Here is a 22,110-nt window from a genome sequence, read left to right as displayed (position 1 = left end):
ACATACAAAAAGCCAACGGTCCACCGATGCTAGCTAGCTGGGTGACTAGCCAGGTAGCCCGAAGGAGGGAGGCAGTTCTGTTGCGGACGGCCTGAATCACGGAGTCATTTGGCGTGTTGCAGACGCGGGTGCTGCTGCGGCTGCTGCTGCTGCTGCTTGGGAATATGGATATGAATGTATATAAATGCAGGTGTCTGCTGAGAAGTCCCTGGGGATGTTCTTCGTGTGTAGAAAAACAAGACCTTTTTTTCTTCGTGGGACACCAAAGCCAGCATACCGAACATGGCGTCTCCTCGGACATTCGCTCTGCTCCTCTCAATCCTAACCGTCGGCGTTACAGCTCTGGGTTCGACAACGCCATGTACGGCGCTGACCAAACCGGTCATCGACGGAGCAAATGTGCTCTCGATCCAGACGCGACATCTCCCAAACGCGACGGTGCTGGCCAACCCTCCCCTTCTCAACACCAACTTCACCGGATTGGACGTCTGCAGTGTCGATCTGGTCATCTCGCACCCCGGCGCGGGTGACAAGGTCAAGATAAAAGTGTGGTTGCCGTCGTCCAGGAGTGCATGGAATGGCCGCTTCGTGGGGACGGGAGGATCGGGATATGCGGCGGGATTCTTCGAGTACAGTCTGGCTCCGGTGGTGGCGCTCGACTATGCTGCCGCGTCCACCGATGCAGGTCTCTCGGGGAACCCCTATAGTCCGGCCCTGTGGGCTCTTCGTGCCAACGGCACCGTGAACGAGGATCTCTTGCTCAACTTCGCCTCGAGGTCCGTGCACGACATGGCTGTCGCGGGCAAAGCGATCGCAGCGCAATATTACGGCAGAAAACCGGCCCACTCGTACTGGAACGGGTGTTCGACGGGCGGGAGACAGGGCTTGGTCGCAGCACAACAGTTTCCCCGGGATTTCGACGGTATCGTGGCCGGCGCACCGGCCATCGACTGGGCCAGGTATGTCGTCGCTGAACAATGGCCGCAGGTGGTCATGAAAGAGGAGGAGACCTATATCAGTCAGTGTGTCCTCAAAGCTTTCACCGAGGCGAGCACTGCTGCTTGTGATGCGCTGGATTCAGTGACCGACGGTGTCATTACAGATTTGCAACACTGCAAGTTTGACCCGTTCACGTTGGTAGGGCGAAGCGTAAAATGCGAAGGAGGCAACGAGAACATCACCAAGGAAATGGCCAGTGTGGTGGCCAAAATCCTAACAGGGCCACAAGGACCGGCCATCTCCCATCGCTATGCCCTCAACCCTGGAGCTGCACTGGACAGTCTGGCCAATACGACCATCGTCAACGGAACTCGAGTCGGTCTACCGTTTTTCGTGAATGACGCCTGGATAAAATACTTTGTCGAGAAAGACCCGGATTTTGACACGAGCACCATCGGATACTCGGCATTTGAGACCATCTTCAATCAATCCCAGCGAGAATTCGGTTCAGTAATAGGCTCGGATCAGCCAGATCTCTCTACATTCCATTCCGCCGGGGGGAAGGTGATTGTGTGGCACGGCCTGGCCGACCAACTGATATTTCCCCAAGACACGATTTCCTACCATCAGAAAGTCACACGGACCCTGGGGAACGCGTCCACAGTGGCCGAGTTCTATCGCACGTTCCTCGCCCCGGGCGTCGATCACTGCGGTGCAGGCCCGGCTCCTGGGGCAGTTCCGGTAGATCCGCTCTCGGCGGTTGTGGCGTGGGTTGAGGAACACAAGGTGCCCGATGTGCTGGAAGCTCGCAAGATCAGAGATGATGGGACGGTCATGACGAGGGACTTGTGTCCTTTTCCCGCCACGTCGCGATACCGGGGTGCTGGTGACAAGAGCCTGGCAGGAAGCTATATCTGTGCTTGAGCGAGTGGTGGAGGGAAGTTCTGCAATAAGTACACGACGTGGCGGTCTCTTCCCCGTGTTAGCGTCTCATCGGATCGAGACGAGTCTGGCCAGGACCCTTGCGAGAGGCACAGAGAGATCATCAAGATACGACAGCCTCATCATGTGGTTGGGGGACAAGGTGTTCACTGTGTATTCTGGACCTCGTATTCCTGTGTGCTCTTAGGTGGTGGTTAGCAATAGATTTAGATGTTGTTGACAGTCAGTGAACATGACAACCAATAAGTCGAACTGAGGGAGACGGGGGAACGTCGGGTCTGAGGCCGGACGCTACACAGCTCCGCAGTTACGCAGGCACCGCAGGCTGCGCACGAGGCTCAAGCTTGTCTCGTACCCCGCAAAGCTCCAGATTTCCCTTTACCCAGCCGTGCCAGCCAAGCCAGCTGACCACTTGCCATCCACATCTCATCAATCACTGAAAACACAACTCCTCGTGTGCTCTTCTTTTTTAATCTTGTCATGCCATCTGACAATGGCTAGAGCCTAGCATTATCAGCGTCCCCCATCACCATCTTTGCTATAGAAACGGCTTTCCCTATATATCCGCCTTAGCCCCGTGGGCCGAGTCAGAAAAAGAGAAGGAAGAAACGGAGAGTGAGAAGAGCGAGAGAGCGAGAGGGTCATGTTCCGGCACGCGCGGCCGACAACAATTCAATCTGCCTCCCTACTACTCCCCCCGTCGCTTGTGCCGTCGACTCTGCTCGATTGTCATATGCTAAGGCAGGAAGCCCGTGATCCACCAGAGCGAACAAGATGCATCAGTCTGACCGAGTGACGGACGATGGCCGCTCCGCTCATCACGCCGACCGATCCCAACAACGTCGCCAGAAGGCGGTCGACCCCGAATGGACCAGCGCCAAAAACGGCATCTCCGCAGCCGACCAGGCCTCCGAGTCAAACGATCCTCCCAGCAAACGACGACGAGTCGCGCTGGCGTGCACCGTCTGCCGTGGGCGGAAATCACGTGTGAGTTTTTTTGGTCTGCGTGGGCCTTGGGACGACCGGCCATGACATGAGCATTCTATCATTGTGTCGAGCTGACTCCGAAGTGCCTGTGCTAGTGCGATGGCATGCGTCCCAAGTGCTCATTGTGTATCGAGTTGGGATTTGAATGCGTCTATCAACAGTCTGCGTCATATTCGAACATCATCATCGGCAAAGAGTGAGTTGCAAGTCCTCGGACACTGAGTGCATCGTCGTTGATCCGCCTTCAAGGTACCTATCGTCCATCGAGGATAGATTGAAAGAGGTAGAAGGCCGCCTTGCTTCGCTAGAGAATCGCGACCGGAACGTTGTCTACCAACCTGCCAATCCGAACACCTCAAATGGCGTCTCTTCCCTGGATTCTGAAAAGCAGGAAACGGCGTGCCTGCGAGAAGAGAGTCTCGAAGATGCCGAAACCGTCGAAGACCCCATTGATGCTATGGGGGCGGTCACCTTTGCGCAGGAAGAGGACTGCGCATTCTTTGGGCCTTCTTCAAATATCGCCTTCTTGAGACACGTCTCGAGGGCCGTGGCCCGGTTGACTCACGATCCTGAACCCTGGAAGCCGTCTCCCGCAGAACATCATTCAGTAGGATTTACAGGAGGCTTCATCAACACCTCAGGCCCGGCCTCGCCCATTCCGACGCCACGCGATCCTCCTCTCGATCAAGTGAACATCTATGCTCTTCCTCCTGACTCGGTCGCACGGGAGCTCCTCACCTGGTACTTCAGCAACACGGGCCTATTGTTTCCCTACATTCATGAGCACTCGTTCATGGCCACATTTGAACAGGCCAGCAAGGACAAGTTCAAGGGCGTCAGGAGAATTTGGCTCGCCCTCCTCAATATCGTCTTCGCTCATGCCGTAGTGCACGCACGGGAAATCACCACCACTCCAGGAAGTGTCGAGTCAGCCTCGGCGAAAGCCAGCGCAGAGTCAGAAATATACTTTCGCAGAGCTTCAGGGCTCTTCAACGACAAGAACGCGAATGGAACGGGCACTAGTGTCGAAGTTGGTAAGTTGTTGGCTACCTTGGAGTGTCCCGTTGCTTACAGAAACAGTTCAGTTCCTCCTCCTCATGGGCCAGTACCTTCAAGGAACGCAGAAATCAGTACAGACATGGAAGACACATGGTCTTGCGGTGCGAGCCGCATTCCAGATAGGACTTCATTCCAGCGATCTAGCCAGAGTCTTTCCTCCGCTGGAGCAGGAGGTTCGCAAAAGGACATGGTTTGGTTGCATCATGCTCGACCGGACCTTGAGCATGACCTTTGGCCGACCACCCGCAATCCCTGACAGCTACGTCCAAGTTGATCTGCCCATGGAATTCTCCGTAGTCGACGGCGGAGCTACAGGAACCGACAAGAAGGAGTCATTGAGCATTGCGTTTTTCAACGGCACCATGTAAGTGGCACTCGCGAACAATCCTCGCACGTTTGATAGTCATGTTAACCTGGTTGCCTCGAATCTAGCTCGCTTTACAAAGTGCTTTGCACCATTATCGACTCACTCTACGGCCAGAACCTCGCCTGTTCATTCAAAGCGAGCGCCGTCGACACAATCGCCCTCGTCTACAAGATCGAAAACCAGCTTTCGGAGTGGCAACGAGGACTGCCGTCCCATATGAGGCTCATCGCCACCCAAGACATATTGCCAGAACGCTTACCGCACGTAGAGGGTTCGGCCGAGGAAGCATGGCGGCAATTGCGACTCCGGTTCATCCTGACTCTCCGCTACACCAACGTGCGCATCTTGCTGCATCGCCCGGTGTTGGTAAAGTTCCTCGATGGATTGAGCAACCCAGCCAGCCATCAGGATACATCGTTGTTACAACAGGTCGGCACCATCCATATACAGATCGCCATCAAGTCGGCCAAGGAGATTATCTGTCTGGTGCACAATGCCCTCCAATCTGCCACGGGCCGATCAAAGTGGGGCTTGTTGGGCGCCTGGTGGTTTTCGCTGTATTACAGTACGTTTTGTCTTATCGGGTTGTCTCTCTCCTGATGGACTGGCTGTGGATCTAACATGAGTTATATAGCATTCAATGCAGCCTTGGTGCTGGGAGCATGCGTCCTGGTCCAAATCGATCAGAAGGCCTCAGAGAACGAATCCAATATGTCATTGACCGAGTCGACAGAGGATATGTGCCTGCATTTGGAAATGGCCATCGAAGCGATCCGCCATCTGGACAGCGACAATCGCATGGTCGCGCGGTGCCGAGATTATCTCGAGCAGTTTGTTCAGGTTGTCCAGGCGCTAGGTATGTACATGAATGAGCTCCCTGTCATTTCCCAAGCCATGCCTCCCTCTCCCCGAACGCCAATGCGAAACCATCCTCTACTCCTCCCTTTCCCTTTTCCCCATTCGTTTTCCGCACAGCTGATGGACCTGTCTCTATGCAGCAATCGGACAGGGCCTCATCCCTCAACCCCACAACTGGCAGCCCGTCACATACCACCAACCGACGAACCAGGCCTCCTTCGGACAGGTACCGCCCGTCCCGCCTCACGGAGCAAGCGACTATGGAGTGCTGCTCGGTGGCGGGGCCGCAGCGGTAGGTGCCAGCGTGGGCATGGGCATATACAACCACAACGGCGGCATCGTGGCGAACAGCAAGCAGTCCCCGCTCGGTATGGAGCTGGGAGAGTTCATGCTCGATGGCGATCTCGAGTTTCTGAGCAGCCACTCTTTCGCGTATAACCGCGGAGTGGCTCAGTGAAAACAAGGTATGATTAGGGAGATCAAAAGGGGATATAATGCCCACCCACCTTTTCGACAAACTACGAGCACATTCGATGCAGAAAAAAAGAGAAGAAGAAGCGACGCTAGCTATTTTCTATATATCTATGTACATGTACACGCACGCATACACACGCAGAGGCCGAGAGACAAGCGTACACAGTGACAATGAGGGAGAGAGAGAGAGACAGAGATACCCTACAAATCATACAAATACAGAAATATACGTCTCACCGTCCTGGCCTACATACATACATGCTTACCTCTATCTTCTTCTTCTCTTCTGTTCTTCTCTTGCCTCGCCTTCTACATCTTAGACTCTCGCACACATATACACACACAGATCGATCTCTCTCTCCCTTCCTCCCTCCCTCTCTACCTGAGTCTGCGCACGGTTGCCCCGGGGGGGGGGGGAAGAACCAAAGAATATCGTCCATTTGTTTATTCACTCATTCGTTCGGGTAGTGGTCACGGCGAAAAAAAAAACCCCCCCAATCCCATTCATAGCTAGGTACCTAGACAGCTAGGTAGAAATCTGTCTGTGAAATCTGTGACATTGCAATAGATACGTCATGAACTCTTTTTTATCCCTTTAGCGGCGGCTGCGGCGATGACTTTCTTCAAGTAAACATCATCTATTCTTCGCTCGTAACCCTCATTCTACCAGGTGTCATGGCATGGCATCGCACCGCATCGACTCGTTGTTCGAAAAATAGAACTACTAACCCTACCCAAAAAAAACTTACATCAACATCTTCCGATATCTCGGCTGGCATCGGACAAAGAACTCTGACGGCTCGGGATCGCCCAGGTTGAAGATCTTCCATTCCTTCTCGGGGTCGGCGAGTTCGAGCTGTGTCCACGTTCATTAGCCATGACTACTTTATAGTACGGGAAGAGACAGGGGCGGGGGGCAAAAGGGGGGATGAAAAAAAAACTCCAAGAAAGGTCTGTATGTGGAACTTACAGTGAACATCCTCAGAATCGAAGGAACCACCTTGTACAGCTCCAAAAACGCAATGTTCTTGCCGATGCACGTGTTGGGTCCGGCGCCCCAGACGAGCAGCGCCTTGTTCATGGCGGCCTGCTGCTCGGGCGTCGCGTCCAGCCAGCGCTGGGGGCGGAAGACCTCGACGTCCTCGCCGTAGGTGGGCTTGTGGCGGTGCATGATCCACGCGTTGCAGCTGACGATGATGTTGCCGGGGATGTACTCGCCCAGGATGTGTGCGCCCTCAGGCGGCGTGACCCGCTCGATCAGCTGCATGCCCAGCCCGGGCCAGAGGCGGAAGATCTCCTTGAGCACGGCGTCCAGGAAGGGCAGTTTCTGTGACTCGGCGAACGGCACCACGTATTCGGCAAAGTTGATCGGGCTTGTGCCCTTGCCGGTGGCGCTCGGCGGCGGGAAGTGTGAGTCGATCTCGGCCACGAGCTCCTTCATCACGTGTGGGTACTTGAGCAGGAAGTAAAATGTCGCGGCCAGCGTGGTGGCGACTGTGCCGCTGCCGGCGTTGACCATCGAGAGCGTCAGTCCCAAGACGGCGCGGTCGTCGACAATGTCCGGGTTGTCGACCTTGGCCTGGAGGAACTTGGTGAGCAGATCCACGCGCGTCTTCTCGTTCTCGTTGACGCCCTTGAAGTCGCGTTTCTTCTGGTCGAGTTGTCGCTGTGCGATGGGCACCGTCGCCGTCACGCTGTTCCAGAGGCCCATTCGGCCGAGCCACAGGAGAACCGGGTTCTTCTTGAGCACGCGGTCGAGCCAAGTGACATTGTTGACCTGGAAGAGAAGCGTTAGATTATATGTGTCCTCGCTCCTACCACAGGGGAAACTCACAATGGTGAAGTAGCGCAAGAAGGTCGTTCGGGCCTCGATGATGCCAATGTGATCATACCCGGCCTCCAATAGCCCGTAGCCTTTGCCCATTGTCAACGCGCTGACCACATCCAGGGCGAAGAACTTTGTCCATTCAGACATGTCACAAATGCCATCCGGTCCAGGTCGACCCGCAAACCTCTGGTCTAGCTGAGTGAGGAACGTGGTGACTGTGTCGGTCACATACGGCTCATAGTTGACAAGCGTGCTCAAGGCGAAGGCGTTGGCCACTGATCGCCGCAGCTTGCCATGGTAGATGCGATCTGTGGTGGAGAAGATGTTGGGTACGGCCACTCCCCGCGAGACTCCCTGACCAACCTTGTAGAAGTCGGACTGGGGAGTTGCTGCGTTAGACAGACTGCTGACATCGAATGAAGCCGAGGATGGGAGGCGTCTTGATCAAGGCACCGCGTCTCTTACCTTGGAGAAATGGGTCATGTAGATGTCCTTGATGGCATCGGGATCATTGAATAACAACGTGTTGGGCCCAACCCGGATGATTTTTCCATACTTGACCACACTGGGGTAGGCACATCTGTCGGTGTACCACACCCACTGCCACAGCCGCCAGAAGTTGGTAAAAGAAGCGATGAATGGTCCCTTGTACTTGTTGAGGCCCTTTTGGTAGCGGAAACTGGCTGCCCACGCACAGAGGAGGGCCGCAGTGATGGCAACCCACCCCCATACCGGGATGTGAGATATCGAGTCGGTGGCCAGCATTGTCTTCTTCTGTCTGTCGAATTAGGTAGGGAAGGGAAGAGGAGCAGGTAGAAGTTCGGTATCAATCCGTCTTGGTTCGGAGGCGGCTCCAGACGACTCTGTATCGCTGTGGCACTGTGGCACTGTATCACTTTGGGGGATCACACCAGACCCGGCTTTCGAGATACCAAGCTTCTTAAGAATAAAGGCTTGAACGGTCGCTTCTCCAATAACGCCCGTTTGTCGTGTCGGTCGTGTTCCGCCGCATCTCGGAGTCTCCTCCTTTGGGTCCCACGGGGTTGAGCACCTGGCAAATGCATCGAGGGGAAGTCGGGAGGACGTACGGGGAAAGGCCGGAGCAGGTGTTTGGAGGAGTGAGCGAGCAATGGGGCGATCGAGGCTATGCTGGATCGGAACTGGGGCGTACCTGAATAGTGAAGGAGCATGAAATAGTGGGAGAGAAGAGAGAAGGTGGGATTTCGACGTGGTCGGTGGAAAAACATTGCGTCTGAAGGCCGAGGCTTGGGAGATTCGTGAGTTCAGATTCGACAGTTGCGAAGATGATCATTCACTGATTGACTAGACAGGGTAACCGTGAAAACAAGGCTTTCTTTCTCTACATGCTGCAACCCATGACCTTCGCAATAACCCATGTTTCCCTATACAAGGCCAATGCTCTCCTTTGCCGCCGCCCAGTCTGCTTCCAAGTTCGACTTCCACACCCAAGCCATGCGATCCTTGACCTTGTCCCGCACTACCGGGAGACATTCTTCAAACGTCTTCCCTTCAAAATCCGGGCCGTGCATGTCGTAAACTTCCGCCGCTTGCCGCGAGGTGATCTGGGCTTTCTGCGCCCGTGGGACGCGTGCCGTCTGGTACAGGTTGACAAATGTGGCGAGTCCAACGCTTGGGTTCTTCAGGTAATCCCGCACCGCAAAGCCGAGCATATTGGCATCTTCGATGGAGAGACCTGCGCCAGAGCCTGAGGACAGCATTAGATGGTGAGAAGGAACTGTTTAATGGGGATCAACGAACCTTGCATGGGTAACATTGCGTGTGCTGCGTCACCGCTGAGGACGACCTTGCCATCCATGTAGCACCACTGAGACAGGATCTCGCGGTCGTTAATCTTCCACTGGCTGATGATAGGTGGCATGGCTTGGATGATCCTCTGCACGGTCGGGTTCCAGCCGGCATATTCCTTCTCGATAGCTTCTCGTGGTGCTTCACTTCTCCAGCTCTCCTTGAGGCCGTCGAGCTCGTTCTCTGGCTTGGAAACAAACGCGACGACGTTTATGAGGCGGTTTTGTGACATGGGGAATGCCAGAAAATGCTTGTTGGGCGCTAGCCATGAGAGCGTCCAGGAGGAGTAAGGCCAATCATCAGACACAGCAGATAGGGGTATTGTGCCTCTAAACGCTATCCGGCCAGAGTATACAGGCTTGTCCACTGCAAACTGGGAGCGGACAGTGCTGTGAATGCCGTCGCATCCAATGACCAGATTCGCCGACTCCTCTGTACCATCAGCAAAGCGAAGAGTGACTGTAGAACCCTTGTCCTATTCTGGGAATCAGACACCGCAAAGGCACAAATATTATCAAGCACAAGGTCCAGGTGTCATACCTCAAGCCCGACAAGTCTCTTATCGGTTTTCAGCGTAGCACAGTTCCTTCGCTGAATCTCACTGTACAGGACCTCCAGAAACTCGGCACGATGCACCCACAGCTGTCTTACCTCCTCGGCACCGCCATTGTCAAAGGCCAACGCGTCCACAATTAGCTCGTCCGTGTCCCAACGGCGATTGCTGCGATGCACGTTGTTTCGATAGCCCGAGATGGCATTCGCTGCTGGCCACACCCCAAGCTTCTGTAGCACTCGGCCGGCCGACACACCTATACCAACACCGGCGCCAATCTCACTGTATGCTGGAGCTTGCTCATAGACCGTGATGTTGTTTGCTGGCAGATCAGGACTGTAAGTCGCAAGGCTGAGCGCTGTGGTGAGCCCGCCAATGCCACCCCCAACAATGGCAACACGGAACTGGGAGGGGCCTAAACCCCCGGAAGAGGAGTGGTCTCCGTTTGCAGTGGTCATTTTATGGGATTGCAAGACGCTCCTTTGAGATCCTGGCCTGATTCAAGGAGCAGATCAGCCAGTATTTACCTTGTTAGTGGTTTGCACGTGATGGTCGTGGCTGTCCCGTGTTCGAGGCTTGAGGGAACCAAGGTGAATCGCATCTCCAAAGATATCTGCATCTTCTCGCTGTCCGCGGCTAAGTGCCGTCGGCATGAAGAGGGTCATGCAGACTGTCAGTGAATGTGTCTGGATGTAAGGCATTGAGGGGTCCAAGGAAGAGGAGGAGGGACGGGGATAGCACGGGAGAGATGTGATGGTGCCTGCGTATAGGTCAGTTAGTGTCAGCGTATTAAGTATCTTGTTTCTGCGCATAAGTGGTAATGCGCCACCGTATCTAACTGGAGATTTGTGCACGCTCACACGCTCTAGCCTTCGTCTTTTATGAGGTACCGAGTACAAGTCTCAAAGGTCATAGAATGCCGTCTAATCTTGACGACGCATGAAAGGTAGGGAGAAAAGCATCCTGGTTCATCAGCTGTCTGCCATTGTTTCCAACTTCCTGCGGATTCGTCGCTCCTTAGTTGGTTCGACCGTTCTATGATTGTCACTGCAACATGTCAATTCACTGCTAGCATCAACTAACGGATGCCTCTGTCTCTCACCATTACTCTCCCATATAGCGTTCTTGCAGCTTGTCCATTTCACCAGCTGACCCCGCCATTTTATCTCTACCTTATGCGTCAAGCACTATGACAGGCCAGCACTTGAACACTTGTGACAAGAGATGGAAAATAGACACATGATCTTTCGAGCGCAGGTTGCATAACCATGTCTCTCAAATTGCTACCTCCCCATAAGCCGGGCCTTCACCTATACAATGCTCGCCTACCGACAGGGCTCACCAGGTCCAGCAAATAGGCCAATCGAGGGTCTCGGAGGGTTTCTCCCACCGCGACCCCAGCGTGTGACTATCACTAACCTAGTTGAATAGTAGCTTGCGGGGTTGGATAGTAGAAGGATGCGCTAGCCACAGACCTCTTCATCACTCTCTTTTTCCAATGCCATTGCTACAACGACGGACGACGAGCCGTGCGCTCACCATCTTCCATTTCTCGGCATCCCCCCCGTGGTCGAGAATGGCCGGTGCTGCCATCACCCAGTCTCCATGCTAGACAATGGGCTCGAGCAAGGTTGCCCGGCGCAGGACTCCTGCCTCAGCACCTTGTCCAGAATGCGGCCGTTCTTTCTCGCGCAACGACAGCTTGAGTCGCCATCTTAAAACGCATCTGAACCATGCAGAAGAGCGCCCATTCCACCGAATCATCAGCGAGAAGTTCCGGGCCTGCAATCAATGCCGCAAATCCAAGATTCGCTGCACGGGTACCATCCCCTGTTCCCGGTGTGCACAGCTGCAAGAACAATGTGTCTATGATAAAAGGCGTAGAGAAGACAGCATCTCGTGGACTGACCCTCCGGGAGCGGTGTCTGTCTCGGATGATCCTCGAGACAATGCCTCGCCTGCCTCGCCATCTCCACCACCGTCTCCAAAGAATCAACAGACAAGAGGGCGAGCGACCGCACACGAAGAGGACGATCTCTCTCTGGGGGCTGCTAAGACTCCGAATCACCGATTGGGGTTGCCTCTTCCCTCGCTAGAGAACACTACGGCAATGCTTCATCTTGCTCTGCCTTCGGATGGCCAGACTCGAGCAGTGGATTTTGACAGTGGCAAGGATCCCTCTGGCATCCCTTCAACATACGTCTCTCCGACCTTTCACATCTTGGACCCTTATAGTTACAGGTTGCCCTCAATAGCCGATTCCCGTGAAGCACCAACACCAAACAGCCAAGCATTTGCTCAATGCAAATACCCAGTCCTGCACTACTTGTCGCCATTTCTGGATCGGGATTTTGGATCTGGTCTTGCCTGCGACCTGTTGGACACTTATTTTTCCAGCGCATTCCTCAGTCGGATGCATCCTACGTGCCACCACATCCACAATTTCATCTTACGCAGAATTGACGTCCTCCACCCTTCTCAACCTCGTCAAACTCATCCTGCACTTCTGGGTAGCATGCTGTTTGTAGCTGCCTTCAGCGACAAAGCGCTGGGTTTGTTTAGTGGACCCGAAGAAAAAGATCGAGTCTGCAAGTACCTCAGCCTGCTCACATATCGCCTTCTGAATCCCGCCAGGTATGAGCCGTTGTTGAGACAGGAAGACTTAGGGCTACCGCCCGCCTTCGGTTCGGACTCGGGATGGAGAAACGAGGACCTACTCCGAGCCTTGGACCTCCCGAATGATACTCTCCCAGAGTCCTGGGGCATGGACTATATTATTGCTTTTATTCATGTTTCCTCGGTGATCTCAGGTAGTGAAAAGAAGGCCGCAAGCATCAGGTGGTGAGTTACTCCTCCGGCTGTTTCTCTCTAGTCACAGTTGTTCTAACTGCAAGTCAGGTGGAGTGTTGCTTTCAATCTCGCACGGGACTTGAAATTGAATGAGGAGGTACAGTCTGCGATATTGCCAAATGATGCAGAGAATGGATTAACCAGCTTGAATTGCAAATGTTCTCTGAGTCAACACGCTGAAGGAGACTTAATTAATGAAGTCCAGCGCGAGGAACGTCGCCGGACGTGGTGGCTCCTCTTTCTGATGGACCGACATTTAGCATTGTGTTACAACAGGCCTCTTGCCCTGTTGGAGGCCGAGTGCAGAGATTTACTGCTCCCGCTCGACGATGTTACCTGGCAGTCAGGTGCCCAGCCGCACAGCCACGGTACTCGTGCCGAAGGGCCTCGATGCATGTTGTTACCTTCTGGGACTGGACGCTCACACGGGCCTCCAAAGACTTGTTTAGGGGTGGGCCTCTTTGAATTCTTCTTGCCACTGATGGTCCACTGCGGCACGCTTCTGGACTGGAACCGATCACGCCTCCATCCAGTTCTTTCCGGCGCCTCGATATGGAGTTCACAAGAGCGTCAAATCTTGCGTGAGCTTGATCATTACCAGGCGACATTGGATCGCGTTACAACGAGGACATACGCTGAGAACGAGGCCGAGAACGAATCCCGATGGAAGCCATCTTCACCCGTGGGAGCAGAAGAACCTGAGGCGACGCACATTGCCAAAACTGTGGCTGGATACGCGAGCCATATTGTCAGTGTCTTAAGGATCCTGGTGGGTTCGAAATGGGATCCGGTATGTCTCTTTGAGGATGCAGATTTGTAAGTCCACTTACTTGGTTTTCTCCTTCAAGATAAAGAGAGCAGTCACATGTATACCCCTTAGCCCTTGCCGTTCTGGAGTATAGGCTGATGGAATATTGCAGCTGGACATCTTCGCTAGGGTTCAAAGACTCCATGTCCCACACAATGGCCGCCTCTGAATGCGTTACCCAGATACTGGAATGTGACCCGGACATCAGTTTCATGCCGTACTTCTTTGGAATCCAACTCCTCCACGGCAGCCTTCTTCTCCTGCTAGTAGCATATCGCTTACAGGCCGATTCCGGGAATGCGATACTAGCCGCCTGCGAGGCTGTCATCAGGGCAACGGAGGCATGTTTTGTCACGCTTCCGACAGATTATCAGCGACAATTCAGAAAGTAAACCATCTTCCCTCTCTCCACTGGTCTGGTGTTGTCTCGATGCTGACGACGGGACAGTGTCATGCGATCGGCCATAGCCCTAGCCAAGGGCAGAAGGAGCAATCCTCGCGATACAGAAAAACAACTGACCTTTGTGTTAGCCAGGTACAGGTGGTCCAGGAATGGTGCTGGTCTGGCACGTTAAACGCCGGCTGTTTGGTAGAGCCAATAACCTCGAGGAGTCGTCACTCCCGCGTCCTTTATACGCTTGCTTCTCCTTCTTTGATCTTGATTCCAGCCTGAGGATCCCATAGCACAGAATAGCCAAAGCAGTCCGCATCCAGAACGACGCCACCGCCATTCCCAAGCAAGTCCTCAGCCGCATGTTCTACCCAATAATATGGACATGTAAGACTTTTCCTAATCCAACCAACCAGAGAGCCTCTAGAGTTTACAGTAACACAAGCAAACACGGTCGGATGTCTGCATCGGGAGCTTTGATGGCATTACATTATTAAAATAGCCCAGGGCTGACTGGTCAATTTGCGAATTGCCCCTGCGACGACAAGGCTAAACAGGAGACTTCTCGGCAAGCCACTATTCGGGGCCGTGGAACAGAAACGGCCCAGTCTCGAAGCAAGCCCACAAGCCTTCGTTAGCGATCAAGTCAATGCTTTATTGGCCCAGTTTCCCTTGGCAGCTTCTTCAAGTCTGCTTAGCCTGTGCTATCAAACTATTTCCGAGGATCAGGCGCCAAAAGTGGATCTAGAATGCAGCTATCGTCTCGTTTCCCCCCTTTTTGCAAATTTGGGAATACGAACATGGACCTCTTCACACTTGGGGGCATGGTTTGCTGTGGCCTGGTATTGCTATATCCTAAAAACCCTTGACCGCACCGGAGTTCAATACTGGACGAAACTGCTGGAAAAAGTCGTCCCTGAACGCGAACACGCACCAACATGTCGTCTCTTGCTAAGAAATCGATGCTATTCATGAGGGATGTGTATAACCTGGCATCAAACCCGGGAGAATTGCTGCAATCAACGACAACGTCAACGTCTTCACAAGGCTTTAAACCGTCGCAAGGTCTGTCGAACCAATTCAACCCGGCATATGTTCAGCAACGTCCTCTTCCACCACCCCATCCTGCGCAAGTCGCTCAACCGACGTACCATTACTCTTATCCAGGGCCCCAAAATGCCCAGCCTTATGGTCACTGGTCTGGTCCCCAGGCGCCCGTGTCGCCGTTATCACCACAGACAGCACCAAACGTGTATCCCGGAGCCAGTCCGGCTCCGTATGCGGTTCCAAACACAGGCCGGCCTCCATCGCCGCCGTCTCCTATATTGTCCCCATCAATCCCGCAGCCGTATACAAGTAATCCAGGGCATGGAGTACAGCAATATTCTCCTGTCCCCCCGCCTCTGCCTGCGCGAAGACCTCAGCATCAGCAGCATGCTTCGTCATGGCACAGCCCGACAGACCCTGAGCCCCATTATCAATCCCAATTGAATGGATCTGTCGGTGCACAGAATCTCGGAGAGTTTGGTCTAATGCAACAGAACGTGCCTGCCCCTACTTCTTCTGCCGGGCATTCAGTCCCCCACGGTAGTTGGGCAATGCCGCAAGCAGACCCCAGTCGAATGCCGCTGAGATACAACACTATCAACCAGCACCACGCCGCTGGGTATTCCGGAGCTGTCCCGAGTGAATCATGTCTTCCAGTTTCTGATCAACACCTTTCCACAGCCCCCGTCCCTGCTCTGACTTCGAGCCAATTGCCCGCCCATGGATATCATGAAATGCCAGCCGTGGCATCTAACAACTGGAGACCTGTTTATGGAAACGAGACAGGTACCGCTACAGTGGCTGGATCACCGCAACTATCCAATGGGCCTGCTGCTGTGTCTTTATCAACGGCACATGTCTCGCATCCTTCGGGCGCCCACCCAGTCGAGCTTGCTTCGTATAGTTGCGCCGTCGAGGCCGTTGAGCTACCAGCCTCACCTATCATGGCCAAGTCATCACATTCGACTCAAGCCTCATTATCCTCGATGCAGCGACCTGAGGGTCCCTCGCGCTACCAACATCATCATCCAACATCAACAGCAGAGACAGTCGCAACCAATGGACCAGTTGCACCAGCATTTGCGGTCGAGTTGGATTCAACGCCGATAACTGCAGGTTCCTCAGCTACCGCGACTGCAACACGCAACAATACGCAGACTAACGTCGTCCACCCTTCGCAACCTGCTCCCATGTACCAGGTATATCCTGGTCCTGCTCCATCCCCTTCCCCTTATCCACCTTTCTCGCCTCCTCTTCTGGAAAGTTCTCCCACCCAGTTTGATCCTCGCAATGGCTCGTCAGGCGTCCTTGGGCAGCAAAGACCTCCTCTCCACATGCAGCAGCAAGTCTCGTCCCCTGTACCAATGGGGGAGGCTGACAGTGTCGCGTTGGCCCAGGCGAGAATGCGAGCGCAAACAGCAAGTCTGCCAGCTGCGAGACCAAACCCAAGTCCACTCCCGTCATCGCACTCGGAGCCCAGACTCCAGCCGCATCACCAGACAGAGGTGCCTTACCCGGTACATCGCAGCCCGGGCACGGTTGCGATGCCGCTGCACCATGATTACTCGTATCCTAGGTAGAAAAGAGTAAGAGGAGTGGGGTGGGAGCTTGTTCCACGACCAAGTTGCAGCATATAGAAACCTTGGCCAAAGTTTCGTCGCCTTGTACCGAGTACTTGGGATATATAGCGTACACATAGCATCGAGAAAGATGCCGTACTGGCGCCTTTGGTGCTTCTTCTTCTCCTCAGCATTGAGAAGGAAAATGTATTAATGTGACCAGAACTAAACACAAAACAACTTTTTTTTCCCCTTCCGAGCCGCTTCAAACCACGAGCCAGACACGAACATAAACACAAACACAGCCATTGGCCATTGTCTCGCTCGTACAGAACAACTCCTGTGCTCGCCCTCGATGTAGGATGTATTGGCCATTTTTCTTTGAAAATGGAAATGGAAATGGAAATGGAAATGCAACACCAAGTTCGCTCGCTGACTCGCTAGCTACCATGCCCATGCCGGTGATTAGATCCATGCGCCCATATCCATGACCATCTTCATCCCTTATTTTCCTTCACCCCCTTTTTTTTCCCTTTTCCCTGCCGAGTAGCTACTGTGTGTGTATTCCCTTTCCCTTTCCCTTGCTTGCCTATACTCCTCCGGGCGCCGATTCACCTTGTTTCCTCTGGGAGGAAGTTTCGTTCTTCTTGGGTGAGCCATTCCTTTGATTCGCAGTTGCGTAACAGTACCAAATTCCATGTAAAGAGATAGAAACAGATCGGCTAGATGGACAAATGTGGGGATAGACAGAGAGGTGTAGATGGATGGGTATCCGGGTGGAGGGAGCGAGGGATGGATGGATGGATGGATGGATAGATAGGCTTGAGAGTGGTATATATACCACTAAATACATACACACACACACACACACCCAGTATGGTACATATCTTGGTATATGATACGTAGATCCAGTGCCGGGAGGGTATAGTAGTATGTCTGCAAGTATGACAGGATATATGATAAAGAGTCGTTCTGGAATGTCAGAGCGCCCTCACAGCGCCGCGTGCTGCCACTCCTCATCGCCCAGCTTCTCGCTCACGCCTAGCTCAGTCTGGCTACTCATGGCGCTGGAGTTGGTGCTCTGGCGGCGCAGCAGCTCTTCGAGCCGGACGGTCTCCCCACGGTGCATGGCCTTGATGATCTCCTGCTTCTTGCGCTTGCTGCAGCGGATGCGGGCCTCGTAGTGTGTGGCGCGCTTGGACTCATCGCACCAGCCGCCGGTCCAGAAGCGGTCGCCCGTGCAGGACATGCCGAAGATGTCGAGTGTCAGGACCAACAGGACCAGCGCCGTGGTGGTGCCGATCAGGCTGATGGATGAGAGGTGTTTGGCCAGGGGGAGCAGTAAGATCGCAATGGCGATGCACGACCGGATCACCAAGCGCGGGACTTTCCTCAGCCGCGGGTTCTCCAGCGTTTTATGCACGTGGCAGTACGAGAGCAGCGTCATGGACAGCAGCGCGGCCGCGATGCCCCCGCAGTAGTACCAGCGCAGACCGGAGTCAATTTCCGCGACCGATCTGGGTTGGTAGGCCTCGCCCAAGTCCTCGACATTGGCATTGTCGCAGTCGTGCGCGAGGACGAGTTTCGACAGCGTCGCGGCCCCCAAGACGTACGAGAGCACGAAGGGCAGGTGGCACGTGATCCAAACGGTGCTGGAAAGCCAGTGGCGGCGGATGGCGTGGACGTGGACGCCTTGGTGGTCGATCTCAAAGTAAAGCCATTGGAACGCGAAGGCTTGGATGAGGCCTAGGATGCCTTTGCCCAGAAATGCATTGAGGCCGACTCGTGCCCGGGACTGGTAGAGGATGGTGAGCACCGAATAGCCGAACACCAGCGACACAAAGGCGTTGGTGCGCTCGGTCCGATGCTCGATATTGATGGCCGGGTAAAATTCAAAGTACTTTCGGATAAAGCGTTCTCTGCGACTGCCCTGCGCGTGCGTGTGTCGGGCAGAGGCGCGCGAAAGGAACATCCCAAACCCTTGGCCCCAGAGGTCGATGACAATCGCGATCCAGATCAAACCCAGTTGGCCGGGGTAGTCGACGTGGATGCTGCTGATCCAAAACACGATGGCCAAAAGGATGATGATGGACGTGTACAGGAGGGTTCCCCTCACCAGGGGCACCACGTAAGAGAGCCAGGTAAAATATAAGGCACCATAGAACCTCTCAGCGAGATAGAAGGACATCATAGGAATATATGTGTCGAACTCTCCGCCGGGATGCCTTTCCTCAAACGCGTACGAGATGTTGGTGGTGTAGGCGAAGAGGAGGATCAGGTAGAGCATGACAGAAAGCTTCTGGACGATGTCGTCTCGCTCGAACCTAAACGACCGTTAGTTTGTAAAACCAAACAATCATCCAGTTCTCATGGGTGGGCCCCGACTGACCAGTTCGAGACGAGTGTTAAATCATTCCAGATCTTGAAGGCCATAGTGAAGTTGATAGCATACACCAAGAACGACTTCCCCGTAGGATCCTCAGAGGCCTTGTCACCAATGATGCCAATAATGCCCACGTAGAGCAAGTCGGCGAACAACTCAAAGGTGCCGACCTCCCCGCTGCGTGCAGACCGCCACAACAGTCCCTTGTGGAAGTACTGGCGGATGACGGGCCGTTTGAAGAACTTCGTACCTTCGACAACGCGGCTCTGATGTTTGTCGAGTAAAGTTTGCTCTGAGTTGGCTGTTGATGTTGAATGTGACGGTGTCGATGAGCCACTGTGGTCGTCCTTGGTACGGATGCGCGCTGTGTAGCCAAACTTGCTGAAGTTGGCGTCAAGGGCCACCTACTCTATGGATTAGCAACAGGTCCGTCCAACACTTTGACGACAGTTTCACACACTCCGTGATGGGTCAATTGATTGAGTTCGTTGGACAGATGATCCAGGTCGTCTCTGACCTTCTCGAACTCGTAGAAGACGTCGCCATGTCTCTCCCGCAGCGTGTCGCGTTGAGCCGAGTGATGGGCGTGCAGCTCGCGTACTACGGCGAGATGTTCTGGGGTGCCGGAGATCACGACATCGAATTCGTCGGGGCCATGCTGCTGGCTCAGCTCTTTATGTAGTTTGGCGTGCTCTTCGGGTGTGTGAGCAATGTGGATTTTCCGGCCGTCAGGGTGAATGAAATGGCGTAGCTTCTCTTTGGCATGGTCGATATGCGGGTGCTGATGCTGATGCTGCTGTTGTTCAGACGGGGGACTCTGGACGCCTGATGGACTCTGTGCCCCTGGGGACAGAGCGGTAGGCGAGGTGATTGCTGTTGACTTCTCACCCAGACTGTCGACGGGGTCCTCGTCCAGGAGGCCCATTGTGTCGTTTCCCTGGCCGATCGAGGGGAGGTGGAGGAGGGAGAAGAGGGCGCGTGCCCTTTGGTGCACTCGTCTCAATTCATACTATTTCGAGTTGCCACAGCCAAGTGTCATCCCTTCTTGGCCATGCACCTTTTGCTGTGATGAGCTCAGCGAATATAGGGAAGAGACGTTGTTTGTCAGCTGCATTAGCTGAATCGGTCCATCTGGAGTAACGGATTAAGTGTGAAACTGCGTCTGCCACGGCGAAATTGGAGGTGGGCGCAGGGTCCAATGTCACCAAGCACCTAAACAGCCCAGTTAAGCTGCGGTCCACCGCCCGGAAAAACCTGGGCTCCGAACCCTAAATCTAGCTCGTCTGTCCCACCAAGTGCCCAGCTTACAGCAGGGCGCCCATTATCATTAGAACTGACGATTGCGATTGGGAGCCACTGGCAACCACTGGGAGCTCCTCGTCTCCTACTAGTAGTGACTACGAGACATCTTCAGTTACTACTGGTTGCCCACAATAGGCGCGTGCCACCACTCTGCCACCTCTAGCCCTCCACTTAGTTCCCTATCAATGGGCTCATTTCTAAATTCTGACAACTACGAGTACCAATTACATATTCACTTTCACATCACCTCTCTCACTCTACGACTGGCCCGATCTGGTGATGATGATATGACCAGACCTAATGCCAGTTACTCGAGAACATATCTCACACGAGAGAACTACCGCGGCCCAGCACTGCTTCGATCTATCCGAGGGGCAGAGTCTCATGAACAATCTCTGAGTCCAAACATGAAGACGGACTCCCTGGAAGATGAGAGACTCATTTACGCGCCGCCCGATTCCAGCTCAGATGAGGACGACGACTCACGCCGCAAGCCGGCGCAGAGCTCACCCAGAGCGCCCAAAGGCAAGACTCTGAAACCCTCCAGTCCTCCCACCAAACGTACGGCGAGCACAGCTGCCTCAACCAGACCGAAGCGGCGGAAGCTCAAAGACGAACCCGCGCTTGAGCCGCTGAAGACCCTTGAAGATTCGACCCTCAACGACCCATTCCCCGACTGGACCTCGTCGGGTTCGCAGAAGAGAAAGCCCTCTAAGAACTATGCGAACCGCAAGTTTTTCCAGAAGCTAGAGCCCATCGAGAGCGCCGCACAGGCGGAGCCAAAAGGTACTGGTTTTGTATCTTATGCTGAAGTGGAAGGGCGTGAAGAGAAGGCATCGAAAACCACATTCATACATGTTGCTGAAGTGCCGGTGCTGGACGGGGTCAAGGGAAAGATCAAGCAAGGACAGAAAATCGACGTCCCTAGTCTTCCAGCTGAAATATCGGATCATCACAAAGCGGATATTCACATCCCAGAAATGCCCGACTTTTCGTCGTCCGGCGGCACTGACAACCTTGTTTCTTTTGACGTGGACTCGCCCCGCGCTGCAGGCCGTGCAAGGTCGGGGTCGACGTCCTCTCTCTCTTCTGTGGATGACATGTTTCTGCTCGTGCACGATGACGAGTTCAAGTTGGAGCCTGAACCAAGAACAGTTGGAGTACGATGTCCCGTTTGTCAAAAACCCGTGCGAGACACGATCTCGGTGTTTGTTCCGGACAATCTCCGCACTATGCCTTTCCAACAACAACAAAAGTTTTGTTCTCAGCATCGACTTGCGGAAGCACGAGGGCAATGGGAAGAAAGAGGCTATCCCAAGTTGGATTGGGAGAAGTTGGAAAGCTTCCGGATACCGAAGAAAACGCAGGAGCTGGAGCGGGTGATAAACCGACAGAGATCCAGTTACTACCTGGATGAGCTGGACGCGAAAATCAAGGCGGCCAAGGGCAACCGCAGGACTATTCGGCATTATCTCAATGAAGGCTTGATTGATGTTGCTAAGCCGGGTTACTATGGTCCCAAAGGAGCCCGAATCATGGTCCACGCAATTACCGAGTCACTCTCAAAGTTTCTCAACAAGGCATTACAGTCGGACCCAGCGCTGCGAACAGCGGGCGTGGGCGCATATGTGAGCGCTGTGTTGGTTCCCGAGTTGACCTTGCAGCTCGTCATGGAAGACATGAAATTGCCAACAGCCAAGGAAGGGAGGAGGGTGCTGGATGAGAGTACCGATATTGGAGTCCTATTGAACCCAGACGACGACCATGTGGAACGACGACATGATGGAGAGGATGAGTGAGGATGGCTCGAGATGTTGAGGAATAATGGCTTTGAACGAGTCCATGATAAGACCTGCAGAGCCTGGGTTGTGAGGCGGAAAGTGTAATAACAATTTTTGCGGCGACATCAAGTTCTTGCCGCCGACATGTACAGTGA

General features: G+C 54.0%; 8 protein-coding genes across 8 annotated transcripts; 5 read left to right on the top strand and 3 right to left on the bottom strand.

Moving 5' to 3' along the window:
* Positions 1–282: 282 nt before the first annotated feature.
* On the top strand, positions 283–1,863 carry Z517_02922 (uncharacterized protein; the record flags this gene model as incomplete). The annotated part of the gene is made up of 1 exon (XM_013432030.1): positions 283–1,863. One exon carries the CDS (start codon positions 283–285, stop codon positions 1,861–1,863), a length of 1,581 nt encoding a protein of 526 aa, XP_013287484.1.
* A 792-nt stretch (positions 1,864–2,655) lies between these two features.
* Positions 2,656–5,609, top strand: Z517_02921 (uncharacterized protein; the record flags this gene model as incomplete). Its single annotated transcript, XM_013432029.1, has 7 exons — positions 2,656–2,868; positions 2,964–3,064; positions 3,118–3,890; positions 3,943–4,291; positions 4,360–4,859; positions 4,929–5,150; positions 5,293–5,609. The coding sequence occupies 7 exons, from the start codon at positions 2,656–2,658 to the stop codon at positions 5,607–5,609; spliced, it is 2,475 nt and encodes an 824-aa protein (XP_013287483.1).
* Positions 5,610–6,371: 762 nt separating this feature from the next.
* Z517_02920 (uncharacterized protein) lies at positions 6,372–8,219 on the bottom strand (the record flags this gene model as incomplete). The annotated part of the gene is made up of 4 exons (XM_013432028.1): positions 6,372–6,482; positions 6,597–7,403; positions 7,461–7,832; positions 7,920–8,219. 4 exons carry the CDS (start codon positions 8,217–8,219, stop codon positions 6,372–6,374), a joined length of 1,590 nt encoding a protein of 529 aa, XP_013287482.1.
* A 638-nt stretch (positions 8,220–8,857) lies between these two features.
* Positions 8,858–10,292, bottom strand: Z517_02919 (uncharacterized protein; the record flags this gene model as incomplete). The annotated part of the gene is made up of 3 exons (XM_013432027.1): positions 8,858–9,180; positions 9,234–9,756; positions 9,822–10,292. The coding sequence occupies 3 exons, from the start codon at positions 10,290–10,292 to the stop codon at positions 8,858–8,860; spliced, it is 1,317 nt and encodes a 438-aa protein (XP_013287481.1).
* Positions 10,293–11,449: 1,157 nt separating this feature from the next.
* Positions 11,450–14,067, top strand: Z517_02918 (uncharacterized protein; the record flags this gene model as incomplete). The annotated part of the gene is made up of 4 exons (XM_013432026.1): positions 11,450–12,675; positions 12,733–13,500; positions 13,605–13,880; positions 13,941–14,067. The coding sequence occupies 4 exons, from the start codon at positions 11,450–11,452 to the stop codon at positions 14,065–14,067; spliced, it is 2,397 nt and encodes a 798-aa protein (XP_013287480.1).
* A 754-nt stretch (positions 14,068–14,821) lies between these two features.
* Positions 14,822–16,510, top strand: Z517_02917 (uncharacterized protein; the record flags this gene model as incomplete). The annotated part of the gene is made up of 1 exon (XM_013432025.1): positions 14,822–16,510. The coding sequence occupies one exon, from the start codon at positions 14,822–14,824 to the stop codon at positions 16,508–16,510; it is 1,689 nt and encodes a 562-aa protein (XP_013287479.1).
* Positions 16,511–17,480: 970 nt separating this feature from the next.
* Z517_02916 (uncharacterized protein) lies at positions 17,481–19,797 on the bottom strand (the record flags this gene model as incomplete). The annotated part of the gene is made up of 3 exons (XM_013432024.1): positions 17,481–18,813; positions 18,879–19,276; positions 19,333–19,797. The coding sequence occupies 3 exons, from the start codon at positions 19,795–19,797 to the stop codon at positions 17,481–17,483; spliced, it is 2,196 nt and encodes a 731-aa protein (XP_013287478.1).
* A 664-nt stretch (positions 19,798–20,461) lies between these two features.
* Z517_02915 (uncharacterized protein) lies at positions 20,462–21,973 on the top strand (the record flags this gene model as incomplete). The annotated part of the gene is made up of 1 exon (XM_013432023.1): positions 20,462–21,973. The coding sequence occupies one exon, from the start codon at positions 20,462–20,464 to the stop codon at positions 21,971–21,973; it is 1,512 nt and encodes a 503-aa protein (XP_013287477.1).
* Positions 21,974–22,110: the final 137 nt, after the last annotated feature.

Source organism: Fonsecaea pedrosoi (assembly GCF_000835455.1).
Source record: "Fonsecaea pedrosoi CBS 271.37 unplaced genomic scaffold supercont1.2, whole genome shotgun sequence".
Classification (NCBI taxonomy): domain Eukaryota; kingdom Fungi; phylum Ascomycota; class Eurotiomycetes; order Chaetothyriales; family Herpotrichiellaceae; genus Fonsecaea; species Fonsecaea pedrosoi.
Note: the sequence above shows the minus strand (reverse complement) of the source record. Positions and strands in the feature narration are given on the sequence as shown.